This window comes from Dipodomys merriami, unplaced genomic scaffold (assembly GCF_024711535.1).
Source record: "Dipodomys merriami isolate MVZ:Mamm:240054 unplaced genomic scaffold, mDipMer1.0.p SCAF_14, whole genome shotgun sequence".
In the NCBI taxonomy this organism is placed as follows: domain Eukaryota; kingdom Metazoa; phylum Chordata; class Mammalia; order Rodentia; family Heteromyidae; genus Dipodomys; species Dipodomys merriami.
The window spans coordinates 36961004-36981236 of record NW_027202715.1 but is presented as its reverse complement, the minus strand read 5'-3'; the positions used below and the strand labels follow the sequence as shown (position 1 = coordinate 36981236).

General features: G+C 37.7%; 1 protein-coding gene across 3 annotated transcripts in view; it reads right to left on the bottom strand.

Moving 5' to 3' along the window:
• Positions 1–20233, bottom strand: part of Plce1 (phospholipase C epsilon 1) — a 262319-nt gene that overhangs the window by 223917 nt on the left and 18169 nt on the right. For all 3 annotated transcript variants that reach the window (XM_070021236.1, XM_070021237.1, XM_070021238.1), the window contains exon 2: positions 6716–8245. In XM_070021236.1, the coding sequence (XP_069877337.1) occupies positions 6716–7900 (1185 nt within the window). In that variant the 5' untranslated portion in view covers positions 7901–8245. The remainder of the gene's footprint in view (positions 1–6715; positions 8246–20233) is intronic.

Here is a 20233-nt window from a genome sequence, read left to right as displayed (position 1 = left end):
AAAATTTAAAGAGGCATTCTCAGCTCTCATAATAGCCAGTAGTAGAGTTATGAGTGACTGCCTCCTTAAATTTTGAGCACTTAGCAACTCACTCGTTTCTCACGAGTCCCAGCCCTGGGCGCTGGGATTTAAGGCTTTAGAAGTGAATACTTCTGCCTAGTTCAGGTAAAGAATGGTCATACTCATTCTTTTAAGTACTGTCCAAAACTGCTTTCATGCTGTAAGTGCACAGTGGAGTAGCTAAGACAGACCAGAGACTATGTGGCTGTAAAGATGGTCCTTTACAACAGCAATTTGCTGACAGGGTGAGGATAAGAATGGAATTATACCTGATCTTATTATTCTTGTCTACTAACCACATACTAACCACAGCCACTTTACAGTATGAGGTTTCCAGTTATAATATTCCAGTATGCAAGACATCTGGGAAGGGAGTATATATGAAATCCTAATGCTGGCATTGCCCCAAGGTAGCCAAGAGAAAGCAATGACCATGGGTGCTTTCTCCTCAAACCTTGCTTTCTCCAAAGCCAAGGGTTTGCATTCTATCTCTTTCTTACTAAAGAGCTGGTGGAAGTGAAGAGATGTGGAAGTTAATATATTCAACAGTATCCCAGTATAGCTCAGGAAAGAGAATGGTCCCATCATCCCCAAGCTGACCATGGATAGCCCATCATACTTTCCACTGACATGACTAAACTGCACAGGGCCGAGTATGGGCTGGATTCCATTTTACTTGTTCAGTGGGCAGAGCCAGCATCATGACAGAGTTCTCAGCAAAGGAAAAGGCAGACTGGCATCCTGCTAAGCTAAGCTCCCAGTTCAGCTTAAAGTACTCCATGAAATTTTTATTATTCTGATGTCCAAATTGTCCCTGAGCTCCAGGGCAACCAAATTCCCAGACCAGAAAACAAAGTTAGGTTGCTATTCCAACAGCCATTGGACATCAATATTCAATGGGTATTTGGTCATTCATAAAATTTACAACTTAGCAGGAGTTGAATTCATTAACAGTGGGGTCTCTAAACACAAGAGATATGTTCTCTCTTACAAGGTTCAACTCAATTCCATGCACAAGAGACAAAAAAAAAATAGAATCAAGTACATATCTGTCAATAGAAATATTACCATAAAATACTCAAAAATTTATTATTGCCTTTTAAGTTTAATTTTCAGTGCTGGACAGTGAAGAAAAAAGAAGATAAAATAAGACAGTAAGAAGAACGAAACATTGCAGAAGGAATGAAGCAAGAGAGAGAAGCTGGTTTTGACCTCACTTTTTAGTTTACAGTTCTTCTATTCTGATTTTTTATTTTTATTTTTTAAATTTTTTTTGTTGGTTGCGGGGCTTGAACTCTGGGCCTGGGCACTGTCCCTCAGCTCTTCAGCTCAAGGCAAGTGCTATACCACTTGAGCCACAGAGCCACTTCTGATTTTCTGGGTTTATTGGAGATAAGAGTCTCACAGACTTTCCTGCCTAGGCTAGCTTTGAACCGAGATCTCAGCCTCCTGAGTAGCTAGAATTACAGGCATGAGCCACCGGCAACTGACTTTCTATTCTGATTTTTAATTAGTGCTTTATTATTTTTTTATTTTCTTTGTTTTGTTTTTTATTCAGTCTGAAACTTTTTTCCCCCATTTCCTTATACTTATTTTCTTGTATATTAAATCTTCTTGCAGGTCAAGGAGGGAAATACATGAAGTGCTAATACAAGAAGGAGCTAATGGAATTTCTACCCTGGCAGCCCTGGCTCTCCTTCTGGGAGTTCCACCAGGCGGGTGGAGCTCAGGTTGCAGGAGTCAGTCTGCCAGGGCAGAGCAGAAATGTTTTGTACTTCACCTTCAAGATAACTCCAGGCATCTACACTCCCCAATATTCAGACAGGGAGAGAACTTTTTAAAGGATAAACACTCTTAAACCAACTTTTAACCTGGAGATTTTTAACCACTTGCCAAAATACCCCCACCTTGTTGAGCCAATAAACTGAGAACAGGAGAAAAAGGAGTACTGTAACTGGATAAGGGGTGGGGTTAAAATATTTTTTTTACAAGCAAGAAAGGAGGATACCAACACAGCTATTCAGTCAGCAAGCATTAATCCTCATTAATGTCTTCACTCAAACCCATTCTTCTCTACACAGCTGTGCAAATATAAATTAGTTGGGCCATTTTGACCAAGGCTTCTAAGAAAAAAAAATTTAAGATGTGAGGCCAAAAACAAATGCGAGGCCAAGAATTAACTGGACAAATAACACATTCTTTCAAGGCGTGGGAAGGATTGCTCAAGCTCCCACACTATAGAATGAGACTTAGTTATCCCTGGGTATCTGCAGGGGCTGGGATTCAGGATCCTAGGAACACCAAAAGTTGTGTCTAGTCAAGTTCTTTATATAAAACAGAACACTTACAAATAACCTACATACATCTGCCCATATACTTCTAATCACCTTTAGATTACTTACAATTACTCATACAGTGTAGATACTATGTAAATTTTAGACTCTATTGTATGTGCAGAGCCAGTAGATACCAAGGCTGACTACATTCGAATCCATACCCCTGGTAAAGTCTAGCGAGTTGCTACCAAAGAGCAAAAAAGCATGGAAATGAGTCTACCACAAAGGTTAGAAATGGTTACAGAAAAAGAACAACACTAGCCCTTTGGGAACTATTTCATTGAACACCCACAGTAACACCTTTATTCCCAGTTCACAAATAAGGTCGTTAGGAATACAGAGGTTAAACAACCTGACAGCTACTTGTAGAATTAGGATCACAACATAAAGTCAGGTTGACTAATACCACAGCCAATTTCTAACCAAAATGCATCTCTCTCTGTGTCTCTCTGTCTCTGCCTGTCTGTCTCTGTCTCTGTCTCTGTCTCTGTCTCTGTCTCTGTCTCTGTCTCTGTCTCTGTCTCTGTCTCTGTCTCTCTCTCTCTCTCTCTCTCTCTCCCTTCTTCTCTCACTCCCTCCCTCCTTCCCTCCTTTCCTCTTTTCCTCCCTCTCTCCCTCCCTTTTTCTTAGCTCATGCTAAAGTTTGAACTAAGCGCCTTACACTTGCTAGGCAGGCATCTACCTTTTGAGTCATGCCCCCAATGCTTTTTGCTTTAATTATGTTTTGGATAGGATCTAACATTTTTTGCTGAGACTGCAATACTCCTGTTTAAACTTCCCACATAGCTGGAATGACGGATGTATACCACTGCACCCAACTTATACGCTGAGATGGGGTCTTGTGAATTTGTTCCCCAGGGTTGGCTTCAAACTACAATCCTCCTATTCTTTGCTTCCTTCGTAATAGGGATTAGACTTTAGCCACCACATCTGACCTACTATTCTTGTCCTCTATATATTTTTGTATTTCATTTGTGTTATGGAGACAGAAAAAAAAGTAGGGCTGGGTATTTGCCCTTATAAATGTATACTCTGACTAGAGAAGCAGGAAGGGTGTGTGTAGGAAGGGTGTGTGTGTATATATATATATATATATATATATATATATATATATATATATAAAGCAGAATGGGAACATACCTTCAGGGCATGCCTCTTTTTAAGATGAAGGGAAAACCCGGGCGCTGGTGGCTCACGCCTGTAATCGTAGCTACTCAGGAGGCTGAGATCTGAGGATCGTGGTTCAAAGCCAGCCCGGGCAGGAGAGACCATGAGACTTCTATCTCCAATAAACCACCAGAAAACTGGAAGTGGCGCTGTAGCTCAAGTGGTAGAGTGCTCGCCTTGAGCTGAAGAGCTGAGGGACAGCGCCCAGGCCCAAAGTTCAAGCCCCACGACCGACAAAAAAAAAAAAAAAAAAGATGAAGGAAAAAAATTCACATGGGAACTGGGGGAAAGCATTCATAATGCATTTGTTCAGTCTTTGCGAAACATTTCTTTTAAGGTTTTTAAAGACAAAGTAAGATGTAGAAAAGATCTTACTTTAAAAACAAATAGTAGTAAACTGTTGCTGTGGTAAGGTGTACACTTTCAAAAAGGGCTCTCCTTCCAGAAACATTCCCTAAGAAAGACCAGAGAAGTCCAACCCTTCCCCCAGCTGCATCTTACTGGCTAAAAATACCCCTTTTCAGACAAAGAGGAAAGTAGTCACTGAAGTCTACTCTGGCAGAGGTGTGGTTACCCCTCCCTGCCTCCAGAGACTAAACAGGGAGGAGAGAACCTGCATCATCTCATCACTTCTTGTCACTGGGAATTAACTAGTCCAGGACCTGACTGAGGAAAAGGCCAAGTTTCCACTGAGGGAGACCAGAGAAAGTGCTCAGAAGCAGCAGCTACAGGGCTAAGGAGAGAAGTTAAGTCAGAAGAAAACACAGGCATGATGCAAAGCATCCTGAAATTTACACCAGGCTCAATCAAGCCTTGCTGGAAACTGTGACAAAGATTCCAAAGTCATCTATTTTCATTCATTTGTCTAAACTCAACTTCCTGATATGTTCTTCATGTAGAAGCATTTGTGATTGCAGAAACCTCTCACTTTCAAGTGGAATGACATGTTGCCCTCAGCAGCAACTTCATGGTGGGAGGTGCTAGGCATCTGAGACCTTAGTGCAGAGCAATGCATGCAGGCCTATGAAGGGATGCTAGCTTGGGACTCAGGTTTCATATGGGATCAGATAAAGAGACACTGGAACAAATCCATACACACTGGCTTGGGTGAGCGAGCAGTGGTCAGACAGGCATGCTTCCTGATGTTCCTTAGAGAACAAGCAATGTTGTTTAGGCAGAGAAACTAGTCCCAAAAAGTCTTGATCAAAAAGCAAATTGTCGAACTTAAGCTCCTAGTTAGGGGTTCTCAAATCGTCATAATCCGAAAATTTTCCAAGGGACCAGTGCAAAAGTATTCACAATGTGTCTGTCCCCAGTGATTCTGATTGAAAAGGTCTAGCTAGGGTCTGGACACTAGCATGCACCAAGGGCTAAAATCACCATTTCTAACATGGCCAAATCTGAGATATGACACAGTTAGTAGGCACTGAAACAAACATAAGTCTTCTGCTCCTTTTAATGCTTACTCTAAGTTTTCTTTCTGGTCTTGAGAAACTATCTAACAGCAAACTGTCTGGAATAGAGTCCAGGGTTTGCCAGTTACTAGCTAAATAACCTTCAACAGATAAATGACCTCTCAGACAGCATTCTTAGTAACACAATGGAGTTGATAATCATACCAACTTCACAGGGTTCTTGAGCTGACTATGTAACATCGAGTGTGTAAATTATTTAGCTCAATATCTGATATATGCTAAATGCTCAATAAATGCCAGCTAGTATGATCAATCATAATATTGAAAGTAAATATATACCCGTGATACTTCAATAAGAGATCTTTTTCTAAAAGAGGTGCTTATTTCTAGGCTCAGGAAAGGAACTGTGAAGAATTGGGATTTGAGAGTTTTAGAGATATTTCACATACAGAACAAAGGAAGGAAGCAGATAAGAAATATGAGTCAAAGTACTTGGTACCGTGTTCAGATATGAAGATAAGGTCTAGATTGGGTGACCTAATCAAGTATACTTCTGGAGTAGGCGTCTCAAAGAGGGCAGACTAGGAGAAAATTCAGAGGAACTGGAAGCTTGAATGAAATAAAAATAAATCTTCATAATTACTAACCTAAGATGGAAATGTAGCATTTCCTCATAATACACATATAGGCAATAAGCCTCAGTAGAACCAGCAGTGATTATAATCTTGTTACAACAGAAATTACAAATATTTTCATATCATACCACAGTTTTGGTAGATACCCTAAAATAGTACTGATAGTTAAGGTGGCCAATCCCAGGACTGGAAGGTGGGGCTCCTGAGATATGGGACTTATATGAGAAAGTCTCAAGCAAACCATTCCCTATCTAATACTTCACTACTTTAAAAATCATGCTAGTTATCATTTTGCTAGGTGCCATTATTTACCATATTGGAAAAAAAGCACTTAACTTGTCATACCACAATTTCAAAACATATCTTGTATATAAATGTATGTCAACATAGTATGTCTTTATCACTGCTTTCTACTTCATTTGATGCATTTAAAAGTATTATTTTAAGTGTCAAACTAATGCACAAAGAAAGAGACTGAGAGTGAGAGAAAGAAAATGATGGAAACCACTGCCTGTAAAACATAGAACACTGAATTCAAGTTTCTTTACGTCTGGAAACTTAAAGATTAAAAAAAACTCAAGAAAATTTTCTCCACAGACATAACAGATGAATAGAGACATTCTTCTATTCTTAAGAAATCTCTCCCATTCCTCCATTCCTGAACACATGTATGTATTTTGTTACTTACATTGCTGTACAGTTTACATAGTAGTGATAGATATCAATTGGAATATCTATTTTCCAAAAGAACCACTAATTGACAGATGTTAATATTATCAATGAACTAAGACAACAGAAATTTGGATTTTAAGAAGATCAAGTTTAAAGAAATGATGAAAGCCTGGTGCCGGTGGCTCACACCTGTAATCCTAGCTACTCAAGAGACTGAGATCTGAGGATCATGGTTCAAAGCCAGCCCGGCAGGAAACTCCATGAGACTCTTATCTCCAATAAACCACTAGAAAACTGGAAGTGGTGCTGTGGCTCAAGCAGTAGAGCGCTTGCCTTGAGCTGAAGAGCTGAGGGACCGCACTCAAGCTCCATGACCGACAAAAAAAAATAATAATAATAATGATGATGAAAAGAAACTTTGAACTCTTACCAAATACCACTGGCCTTCTGGCAGACATTGGCTCCTGCCTTGCCTTGTATCCACTTTTGATGGAGGCGCCATGTCTCTTCCACAAGGGAGTAAGAAACCATGTCTCTTCTGATCAACATAACTCCATGCAACCAGCCCAATGTGGCCAGAAGGCAGCGTTCTTACTATTGCTCTTGTCCCAGTATATACAGATTTCTTAACTTCCCTGTCATTCTTACAAAATCTCCTAATTAGCAAAGTAGAACGCTCCTTTCTGCCTTTAAAAAAATCTTCTACATCTTCACAATTACCAGGGAAATCCTCAAGATGGCTCAAAAAGGACTTTGCAGGTGGATTTTCTTTAAAATCCTCCCTGCAAAAGCTTTCAGTTGGACAGACCACGTTGACCTTCTGGCCTTGGAAGCACAGGTATTCATCACTCAAGGGATCGCAATGTTCACACTGCAGCTGCCCATTCTTATTGCCACAGGTTTGGGCCAATTCCATCAGTTTACAAGTATATGCCATGTAATGTTTCTTTTCCTCCCCAACAGGAAGTGGAATGCAATTTCCACAATCATCCAAAATTAAATTTTCTGATAGAGTATGAAAAGTGTCTGACATCCTTCTGTCAACCTCATAATGAAGACGAAATACTGCCATGTTACTCTCAGAATGAGATCTGTTGGTGTCTATGATCCCAGGATGGTTTACTAAAGGATTCATACCTAGAGGTGATCTGGCTATTTCCAGTTGAATTCCAGGGAACACATCTCTTTCCAGTGGAGAAGGAATTCCAGTTTCCAAACACAGACCTTCCTCTATGACAGAGTTGCATGTTTCATAAAACTGGCTCTGAGGGAGGACACGCTGATGGTTTCCCAATATACAGCTGCGGTTTGTGTTAAGGTTTTTCACAGAATCTGATGTGCTTTTCTCCCAGCACTTTTCATTGAGGTTCTGATCACTCACTATTTTCTCCCTTGCTACTGAGAGTACCTTGGGCAAACTGCTTCCAGAAGATTCTTCTTTCAGATTGTCCCATTGTGAGATGGGAATCTGCCTGCTCTGCTTGATGCCATGGACCTTTGGAATACTAATGTCAGAGACCTTCTCGTTCCTTTCATCTGCAGCTGCCTGGGCAGATTCCACTTTTCTCTGAGTCATAGGGGTGAGGACAGAAGCTGCCATTTCTTCAGAAGTCATCTTGACCAACACACAGTTTTCAGCAACTGCTCTGCTTCTCCTTGCTGGTGCTCATGTCAAGATTTCCATAAAATGAAAACTCATAGATGTACACAAGTCCTTCCGAGAAACAAAGGGATGATTCCTTATATTCAGACGTACCAAAAGCCAAATAAATGTTTGTAGCTATAATTTCCTATTATGCATTTTTAAAATTCTACATCAGGACTTTAAGATGGTGACAGATCAGTTTTCTTTCCTCTGCTATGTGAGGCAAATTTTTTGAAGATTTTTATTCAAGGTTACCTTCTGAAGCTCCTGTTCCATCATCCACATGCAATGATTTAAAAATACAGTTCCTGTTTCCTGTAAGAAAAAGGATAATGTCAAATATTATAGCATTAAATCGATTTTTAAAAATCTGAGCTTATAAGCTCATTTACGAGCTATACTTAAATACAGGTCAGTTTTAAGGAAGAAGTTTAATAATCAAAAGTTAGTTTCAAAATGTTGAAAGGGGTGACATTGATTGAGATATACTGTATTCACAAACTGCTTTGTTAAATGGCAACTCTTTTGTACAACTGCTTAAAGATAAATTTTTCAAACTTTTTTTTAAAGAATGGCAAAAAAAAGTTAGTTTCAATGTTTTCAGGATTTCATTTTTTTAAACATTGGATTAACAATTTAGGACTGCTTTCAGCCAAAATAGAGTAAGGAGAACCATATTTATCTTCTCACCATAATAAACTAAAAATGTCAGAAAAAATCAAAAGAAAAAGAAACAACACTTTATGGACACTGAACAGGCAATGCAGAACAATGATCTCTAAAAGAAAAGAAAATGCAATGAGCACAGTTAAGTGCCCTAACATTGCTTAGAGAGTTCCAAAGCCTCATGTAGAACCTAACAGTCTAGCTGACTAGAAGAGGAAAAACTGGGTCTTCAGGGAAGCCAAGGAAGCTAGAGAAACGACACATGCACGTCAAAAGGGACAAAGATAAGAACAGAGCAGACTTCCCACTGGAAACAATGCCAGCCAGAGAAGAGTGGGGCAAAGCTTTAAAGTACTGACAGTACTATTAGTGCTTTTTTCTAAGTTAACAACTTAGAATTCTATACTTAGCAAGAAGTACCTCCTGCAAATGAAAATGAAATAAATCCTTTTTCAGACATGCAAGGCTGAAAGAATTCATCACTAGCAGATAAGAAATGATAAGGGGAAGTGCTTTAGGCAGCAGGAAATAGAACTCTGCATTTATGTAAAGACAATTAAGAGTGTCCAAGGCCTTGAACATGGTAGGCAATCACTCTAGCACTGAGTTACCCCTTCACTTTGTTGTGGTTTTTTTTTTCTCCACACTGGTTATTTTTGAGAAAGTCTTACTTCCTGCCTAGGCATACACTTAAACTATGATCCTCCTATTTTTTTCTCTTCCTGCCACAGCTGGGATGACAATTGTACATCATCACCCCTAGCTTCTTCTGTTGTAATGGAATCTTATGAACTTTTCAGTCCACTGACCTGGAACTATGATCCACTTGATCTCAGTCTTTCATGGAGCTGACAGGCACAAAAAAAACTGCCCCCCAGCTATTGGTTGAGAAAGGAGTCTTACATGTATGTCAGGGCTGGCTTCGACCAGAGATTCTCCTAGTCTCATTTTACCAAGTAGCTAGGATTACAAGCATGCGCCACCAGAGTTGGGCTCTGTCTTTTCTTATGGCTTAAATTGCTTAACAAAATAATTGACCACATAAAGCAAAAACAATAACAATATATTGTAGAGTTTCTAACAAATGAGAAGCTGCACAAAGATGAAGGGAGAGGAAATAGACCTGTACAGTTATCAGGCTGGCTTTGAACTGCTAGCTACTCAGTGGGGGACTGAGATCTGAGGGTTGCAGTTCAAAGCCAGCCCTGGCAGAAAAGTCTGTGAGACTCTTATCTCCAGTAAATTACCAAAAAGTTAGAAGTGGAGCTATGGGTTCAAGTGGTAGAGCACTAGCCTTGAGCAAAATTACTCAGGAACATCACCCAGGCCCTAAGTTCATGCTTCAGGACTGGCAAAAAAAAAAAAAAAAGAGAGAGAAAAGAAAAGAGAACTGCAACCAAAGTTTCCTCCTTCACTTCTCCTTCTCCTACTCTTACCACACTCCAACAGAACCCATTTTATCTTCTTGTCATTCATTTTTTAAGTGTACTTGAAACCCCTCTGACAACTGCTTAAAAGCAATGAAAACATTAAAATAAAAAATAAAGTGTAAGTTCATTGTTCAAAGGAGTTTCATCATGATATTTCACACATGATATTTCACACATGAATATTGACTCCTCACATACTGACACTTTCCCCCAAACTCTTATCCCTTATTGTTCAACAGTTTTCAGTGGGTCTTGTTTGGCTATCCATTCACAAATGTATTTTGGTATTATTCACCCTCTAACATTCTCTTTTCCTTTCCCTCTCTTCACTTCTAGTCCAGTCTCCTCAAACAGTTCCATAATTGCAAACATGATATATAATTGTGCATATATGTGTAATCCTGTATGTGTTCATGTATAATTATATGGATTCTAGACCAATCTTTAGAATCCACAAATGAGAGAAAATGTGAACTTTGTCCTTCTGAATGGGAATTACTTTGCTTAACATGACATAATTATATTTTCAGTGGCTGAATAATACTACAATATGTATATATGCTACAATTTTAAAATCCACTCATTAGCTGCAAAGCATCTGAGCTATCTTCATAGTGTGGCTAGTGAACTAGTGCTGTAATGAATGTGGTGTACAAGTGCTCCTCAAGTGGCCATGTTTCTTGACTTTATAACATTGATTTTCATACTGAACAAACCTTATATTATTAGAATAAAACCAACTCGATCATGATGTATGTTCTTGTTAATAAGCTTCCCAATTCAGCTTGCAAGAATTCAATGCAGAATTTCTACATCCACTTGCTTTTTGGTCATGTCTTTGATTTGGGAATGAGGGCAAAACTGGTTTCATAGAATGAGTTAGTAGTGTTGCTTTCCCATTTCATGTAAGAATTCAGGAAGTATTAGTGTTAAATGTTCTTAAAAGGTGTGGTAGGACTTGGTACTAAGTCCATAAGGTCCTGGGTTTTTATTGTTTGGGAGATTATTATTTCTTCGATTGCCTTGGTTATTATATATCTACTTAAGTCACTTATTTCTTCTGCATTCAGTTTTGGTAGGTCAAATCCAACTAGAAATGCATTCATTTCTTCTACATTTTCCAGATACTTGAATACATGTTTTTTTGTTTTTTAATACATGTTTTCAACATATCCCCTCATGATCCTATGTATTTCATCTGAATTTGTTGTGATATCTCTATATTTATCTCTAATTTTATCGACCTGGCTTTTTACTCCTTTTAATTAGATTGCCAAACCACCACTTCCGGCTTATTGGGGGCAATTAATTAGAGACAAGTCTTGCATACTTTGCAGCACAGCCTGGCTTCAAACTGTGATCCTCAGATCTCAGTCTCCAGAATAGCTAGGATTACAGGCATGAGTAACTGGCCTTTAAGCTCTTTTAATTGCCTTCTTTGAGCTCTTTCAACTGTTTATCTGTGTTCCCTTCCAGTTCTTTGAACTATTTTAACTTTTTTACATATGCCTTCTTTGAGCTCTTTTAATTGTATTCTTACAGTTCACTTAGCTATTTATTTGCATTTCTGTGTATTTCATTTGGCTTTTATTTGAATTTTCTTTGAATTCATTTGGTTACTTGCATGCATTTGCTTTGATCTCATGGAGGTGATTATAAATTTCTTTTAATCATTATCACCATTGTTTTTATATCAACATTTCAGATTTTCTCTACTTTACTACCATTCTGATCCTTTGTTTTGTGATTATTTAGTTTTTGAAGCATCATATCGCCTTGCTTTTCTTCATTTTCTTGTGCTCCTATATTGAGATTTGCTCATTTGAAGTCTATGTGAGGTTTAAGTTATAGTTATCTGAGGTTGGACTATTCTCTATGTTCGGTACCCTGAACAAAGTTTGCCAAACTGTATGCCAAGCATTAATAATCTCTCATGACAATATTATGTTCAAAGAGCACCCATGTCAGGGACTCTTGCTCATAGCAAAGAAAAAAATTAATTATAAAGGGATACAAAGGCCATTTGGGTATGCCATCTTGGAAGTAGCTTCTTTGGCCTCTGTGAAGGCTTCTGATGATTATAGCTCAGCTTATATCTGTGATGATTATAGCTCAGCCTATATCTGACTGCAACTTCATGGGAAACCCTCAGCCACACAATCCTCCTCTCAAATTTCTGACCACAGAGGAATGTTGGATAATAAGTATTTGTTGTTTTGAGCCATACATTTGGGGGCAATTTGTTAGACAGCATTAGATAACTAATACAGGTGAGTTCTCTTGTCCATATTTTGAAGACTGGAAATCAAAACATCAAAAAGCTAAATCAATTGCCAAAGATCATCTTGCCGGAAAATGATAGAGACAGGACTGAAATCCAAAGAGTTTGACTCAAGAAACTTAACAGACTATGCTGCTTTCTATATCTAGTTTAAAGCCCAATGGGTTTGGGTTTCTGGTATTTGTTAAGACCCATGTGTGCTGGGAGGATCTCATCTTGTATTTAGGTTAGTCTCTGGAAGGCTGAGGACTGTTGAAGCAAGGATTTTTGTTTTGCCTCCAGCTGTATTCAGGAATGAGCAACATTTCAGGGAGGTGACTCCCTGAAGCCCTAGATCTGGCATCATCTCAGGGCATTCCTTCTTTCAACAAATATTTACTGAAAATTAATAAGCCAGGAATCTTGCCTTTGGTTTGCTTACAAGCTAATTAGTTACCAGTCAAGATATAGTACAAATAGAGCTATGGTCTACATTATATAGAGGAAGAACAATCAAATCAGATGGTTAGAATGAGATGGAAATGATATCCACAATGGGTTTCCTGGAGACCAACATGATGATTAAACTGTATTGTTTTTCACTGGGGTTTGAACTCATACCCTTGCTAGGCAGGTACTATAACACTTGAGCCATACCCATAGCCCTTCATGGCTTTGGATATTTTTCTGATAAGATTTCCCATTTTTTTGCCTGAGCTGGCCTCAGATAGCCATCCTCTTACTTATGGATGAGATTACAGGTATTTGCCACCATGCCTGCCTTGAGCTGAATTTTTGAAGACAAGTAAGATTTAGTAAAATTTAAAATTTGGGTAAACTTTTTAGAGAAGAGCAATATGAAACTGTCAGAATGAGAAATAGCCAAACATAGGGTCTAGCATCTGTGGTAAATATTTTGGTTTGATTTCTTCTCCTATAAAACAGGAATAAAATCACTTACTCCATAAGGTTGTAAAAGAAATTATTTGAATATAACAAATTCAGGAAAAATGTTTGTTATTATATGTTATTTTACAGTGTCTTGATGAAAGAGGACAAGCAAGGTTCAGTTTATCATTTGGTGATATAGTGTTCAAGTTACTTTTGCCAAATGTATAAACATCCCTCACAAAGTCCACTTAGATTTTAATTTCAGTTCTATAGCTGGAATCAATTCCTTGACTCTTAGCTGCATGACCATGAATCAGTTACATTACCATTTGTGAGTAACACTTTCTATAATACTAAGAAAAACATACATTTTATATGTCCACAATAGTTGGCCAATCAATTAGTGTTAATTTTCTACTTATCCCCTTTTATATAACCCTGAATTGACTTTAAAAATAAGCCTTTATGTTAGGTTAAGAGGGTTAAAGTGAGCACAAGACTTTTGGCTAATGAAAATCTGAAGCACTGGAAAGTATGTAAAAATATTGATTTGCTTTCTTTTTCATGTGCACAAGTATATGGGAGAGGTTGGACAAAGGCTAGATTGGGAGAGGTTGAAGGATGTGTGGGTGAAGGAAATTGCAGCGCAAAAGAAAACTTGTCTCTGGATGCCAGTGGCTCATGCTTGTAATCTTAGCTACTCGAAGTCTGAGATCTGAGGATCTTGGTTTGAAGCCAGCCCATGAAGAAAAGTCTTGTGAGACTCTTATCTCCAATTAACTTCCAGAAAACTGCAAGTGGCTCTGTGGCTCAAAGTGTTAGAAGACTAACCTTGAACAAAAGAGCTCAGGAACAGTGCTCAGGCCCTAAGTTCAAGCTCCATGACTGAAAAAGAAAGCTCATCAAGTTAACATGGTCAACCTAAAGAGTTTTTTTTGTGGGGAGGGGTTAATATATGATTTGGCAGATAATGACCAGAAAGTAAGGCCATGAAAATAATGTTGGAGATGCTAGACAAAGCAGTAAGACACAAAAAATAAATGGAAATGTTAAGAACCAGAAACTCAGTTTTCAGCTCTAGGATAGGAAACTATCAGCTGAGAATAATGGCACTAATGTGCTCTCCTGGGATAAATCAAAGGCTGGAAAACTACAACCTGAGGTACAAATCTGGCCTGTCACCAGTTCTTGTAAATAAAATTTTACTGGAACATCTACTCATTTAGGTCATATCTATGCTGCTTTGACATAATAATGGTAGAGCTGAGAAGCTATGAAAGAGCCCATGTATTCCACAAAGCCAAAATATATTTATCATCTGGCCCTTTACAAGGGAAATTTGCCAACCCATGTGCCAGATAAACTCATAATGAGATAATTAAATGTATGTTTAGAGCCAGAAAACTAAGGGAGAGTCTTGATAAATGTCTTCATCTATTTGAAGAAGTAAGATGGGGAAAACAGGCTTGTTTTATAGCTAAGACATGAAGCATTAGAGAGCAAAGCTTTGGCCTACTCTAATAAAAATCCTAACTTTCAGAGCTGTTCAAGCAAAAGGTGAGCCATCTTTGGTGATACAGAGATTTCAACAGAGGCACATTCAGCATTGAGAATGCTCAATTCCCACTAAACAAATTGATACAATGAATGGATAGTTGTATATCAGATAATTCAAAAAGCTATGGCTAATACTGAAGATGTGCCATGAATCTGACATTTTCTAACTATAAGGTAAAATTATCTCATTAATCTTTGTAATAACAATATTAATGATAGAGATTACCAATTTTCCCCCCAAATCTTTTCTCACAGTTTCCCTCAGTAATATAACCTCTGAATTTTAGTGAAACCTCTGGCTATCCCTCTATTAGCCTGCAAAACTGCTAGATTTGGCCATCCAACTAAGTTATAGCTAATGAGATATAAGCATAAAGGTTTTCAACTTCTGGGAAATATCAGTAAAAGAAGAGGATGTTGTTAAAGTGTGTCTTTCTTTTTCCCTTCCACTAGTTGGAAGAAAAGCATGATGGCTAGAGCTAGAGTAGCGATCTTAGATCATGATGTGACCATGAGCATGAAATATCCTATACAGTAAAGAAATAAAAGAGAAGTTTAAGTATTTGCTTTCTGGGCCTGGGAAGGGAAAAAATTCTACCTGGTTTAAGCCACTGGGATTTTGTGTATTCAGAATACATAAATCTCCCCAACTAATAAAAGCATATATTACTATGATCCTCATTATACAGATGAGGTTCATGTTTAAGTGACTTACAGAATTTCAGAGGCTTGTGCCATAATGAGGATGTTTTACAGCTAATTATTGCCTTAGTAGCAAAGTTACATTCACTACTTCCTAGGATGGTTCCAATTTTGTCCTCCTTAGTCAAATGGAATATCAGGTTTCATGAAGACATGTTAATTTAGAAGAAAACATCAAATGCATAGGTCTTAACCATAATAATGGAAACTGATTAGCTCTCAATTACTTATTAAGTACTTACTGAATTCCATAGAGTTCAAATGGTAAGGTTTAGACCAGGAGACCAACAAAGCTGTCAGATGAGGGCTGTAAGCCTGGATGGACTTTGAGAGAGCAACAATTATTTGTACTAATAGAAAGGAAAAGAAAACACTGAGTAGAAGGAACAGTGTAACAAAAGATGAAGAAGGAGGAAACTATGAAGTTATCTGAAGTTCTCAGGAGAACACTTTATCCAATCAATGTGAAATTTTATCAGTAATTTCTTAATCTTGGAAAATAATAAGATAACTCAAAGTTGGTAACAGAATTTAAGAGTCCTACTTATGTCCTTAAACTTAAAGAGCTTTATAGAGTCCCTATGAATTTCTGTGTGTGACAATGGGGAGCCATGGGGCAGTTATTCTCTTCCTCAACACCAACTCTGCAAAGAGATTTGAGAAAATACTTTGCCTTCCCAACCTTTCCCTCCCTTTCTACTTGTACAAGTATACACTGGTATAAGTGTACACACATAGCCCCACATAAGCCCTACATGATACAAGTCAGTCCTCATTTTTTTCTTCTTCTAAAATAACTGCTGCTCCACTCCCTCCTGACCTCCTTTCCCTAAGTTATTAAGATGAAAATACCATAACTCACAGGAAATAGAGATTTTAAACAGTCCCCAGGGGCACTAGTGTGTTCATCTAGGTCCTTGTCCAAGACCACAAAGGTTTAACCCTTGGTGACTTCAACTCTGTTTATTAAAAACATCTCTCAATCTGGAAGATTGTATGTCTCTGATGTCCTTGATGAGACAATATGAGAAAAGCAGGCAGATTTCACATAGTGAAACATCCTAGTCTATTTGACCCTAGTCTAATTTCTCCAGCTTCATATCTAACCAGTCCCCAAGGAAGAGTTACCCAGTCACCTTAGAGTTCCTGTCATTTCAACTAATCTGGCACTTAATGCTCCTGTTCCCTTTACACTGTTTCCTATATAACTCTGCTGATCCATTACCGGCTTGTATGGCACCTCCCTTCCACAGCCCCTCCCAAACCTGCCATCAGCATTCATTGCTCTCAGTTGTTTCCTGCTGTTCCTATATTCTACAACACACTGTACAGCTCTGCATTGACTGAGCACTGCTGAAAAAATAAGGATCTTCAAAAGTATGGAGTCAATTTTTTTTTGGGGGGGGCCTGAACTCTGGGCCTGGGTGTTGTCCCTCAGCTCTTCAGCTCAAGGCTAGCACTCTACCACTTGAGCCAGAGCGCCACTTCCGGCTTTTTTCTTTTTACTTATGTGGTGCTGAGGAATCGAACCCAGGGCCTCATGCATGCAAGACAAGCGCTCTACCACTGAGCCACCTTCCCAGCCCAAGTATGGAGTCTTATAGGTACTTTGTACTCTTCCATCTCAGAATACCACCAAGATATATTCTTAGTGTCAATATAGTTCTGACTCTCTCTTCTACAGCTACCAGCTCCATATGACCAGGGTTCCTTAAAGGCTTTCGAACTCCCCAACTCTTAACCAGCTCCTGCTTCAATTAAACCCATGTGATTTTCAGAAACATTTTCTTTCCCCAAACACTAATTTCATGGCATGATTCATTTACCTAAGAAAGAGAAATCCAAATCATTTATCTTGCCCACCAAAAATATCAGCAGTACTCTCTCAGGATTAATTGAGTCAACTACATCAATTAAGGAGAAAAAAACATCTGAAGCATTTTAAGGCTTCTAATCCATAAATATGATTTAGATAGTCACTGTGAGTATACTCTCTACTCTCTCACCACAGATTTGCATACATACATACATATAAAACATAAGCATTTACATATGTATCCATAGATAAATAAACACACACTTCATACACTTTAATTATATGCACTTTAATTATCTATATAATGTTGAGTATTTACAGAATTAAAGTTTCAAGTGTCTTATTAAATTTGTTCCTTGGTATATCATGATAGTAATGAGATTATAAATAAAATTATTTTAAATTTCATTTCCTAGTTGTAGATATGCATGCTCATAGGAAACAACTGATAACATATACACATTGTGACTTACACCTTATTAAATTCAATCACTTTGTAAAAGACAGTATTTTCTATATAAATATGCCATCTTCAGATAAAATTTCACTTATTTCCAAATATGTGCATTCTCTTTTTTTGGCAGCACTGTGGAGTTTGAACTCAGCTTCTTGCAGTTTCTAAGGAATTACTTTACTAATTGAGTCTTACCTATCAAATATAAACCTTTTATTTCTCCTTTTGTCTTACTGCCCTGGCTAAGCTCTCTCATGATGATGCTAATATTAAGAGCATATATCTTTGCCTTGTTTTCAGTTTCAGTGTTCTCTACATCACTATTTAATGTTAGTTATGTCTTACAAATTCATTTAACTCACATATATGTATGAATATACATTTTATATAATGAAATCTGTCCAACACTGTATAATGAAACCTATCAAACACACTTCAAAAAAGGGGAGAGAGGGAAGAACAAGACCTGATTTCTTAAAGACTTCTGTTACATATCTCATGAAACCAAAATATAAGTCATTTTCCAAGTAACCAATCACCACCAATTAGATAGAACAATGACAATTCATGTTATTAGAAATTGATAGGTAACATCAACTAATTTTTTTCACTAATTTTTTTCAAACTAGTATTCTACAGGTCATTTCTTAATTAACAGAAGTGTTTTCCGAAGAATTAAAAATACATGGGATGAGAACTCACCCTGAATGAGATAAACACAGTAGAACCAATCTACTCTCCTAACACATTCTCACATTACAGCTCCTCAGTAAAATGATCCTGATTTAATCAAAAGAAGATATGATTCGACTTCTGAAAACTTTGCTTCCCAGTTGTGCCTCCCATACCTTCCAGTTGAGTCCCCACATCTGATAGACAGCCTAAATGTCATCATCACACCAAGTGAGACATTTTCCAGATAACTATCCAGTCCCATAGAGGTTCCCCGACAAAGCCTGGCAGATGGAAAGCATTTTGATCCACATACTAAGGTATCAGATGGCCACTTTTAACCATGTTCTTTTTTTATATCAATATCATATTTAACACCAGTCCAAATGAAGACCTTTAGGGGCCTTCTAGTCAACCAGCTTAAAGGACTGCTCCTACCCCTCATGGATGCCACCAATGACCTCAAATTTTGGGTAGATGCCCAGCCAACAGCTGACTCAAACAGTTGATGTCATTTGAACAGCTTGTTTTGAGTAGAGTTAAAAATGCAAATAGAACACCTCATTAAAACTCAAAGTTCATTTTGAAGGGACCACTGATTTACCACTAAGATATCATTACCCAAATGAAGCAATATTATTCACACTTCCTACTGACTAAAAAAAAATAAGGAAAACAAGTTTTAGGGTTCTATTTTTATTGGTTTTTAACTTTTTTAATCTACAGGCCAACACCTTGGCACTTTTGCTATTTTTCTTTCCCTTTTTCTTTTCTTTTTCTCTTTTGTTAAAGAGCTAAAGAGTAGTTCCTTTTCTAAAAATATTTTTATTGTTAAGCAGTTATACAAAGAGGTTACAGTTCCGTAAGTCAGGTTATGAGTCCTTTTGCTATTTTTCAAGATGGTGTAATCCCAAGTAAAGTATACAGAACTGTGTGCAGAGTTCAATGTTCTCTGGCCTGTATCCTCAGCCTTCAGAACTTTCCCCAGGCTGGTGGAGAGTGGGGAGTAAGGAGGATGAAGTACCTAGGGAGATGGGGATACAGACATGATGACAAGCTTTGACAAATACGTTATGTTCCACACTAACTTTCCAATTAAAAACCTATAAAAAAATAAAAATCAATACACATTTACTGTAAAAAAAAAAAAACTTGAAAAAAAGGCTGATAGGTAAAAGGAAAACTGCTACCAGTGATCCTAATTTTGTTATAACTTCCTTCCAGTATTTTTCCCAGGAAAATATATTTTTTACAGAATTGGAATTATACTGTGCATTGTTTTTAATCTTGCTTCTTTAGACAATATAATAACTATGTATATTATAAATCACATCTATAATATACAACAATATATGATATTGTATTTGCTAAAAGAGTAATTTATGGACATAATGGAGTAATCACTTTTCCTAAAGTTCTATATTATTTTGTAGAGGAAGAGATCATGGAAAACTCACACTGCCCTGCCTCCCTAAAATCATGCACAACTTCACCTGTTTTATATGTTTAAAAACATTGCCTCATCATTGGAGGTAGTACAACTTCCAAATTGCTCAATCTTTTTTTCTAAGAGTTGGTCAAAGGGTAGGATTCATTCATTCACCCATACCGTTTTTCTTTTTTCTCTTCTTTTTTTTTTTTTTTTTAAGATGAGTCTTACTGTGTGGTTCAAGCTGATCTCAAACTCCTGGGCTCCAGGTATGCCAGAACTATAGTGATGCCTGGCTATTGTTTAAAACCCACTATGTGTCATGGTGTAGGTACTGAATATAAATGTCCATAAAACCATACTCTAATGGGTCTAATTAATATTTATCAAAGGGATATTTGCTAGGTTTAGGTAATATTCATTTTA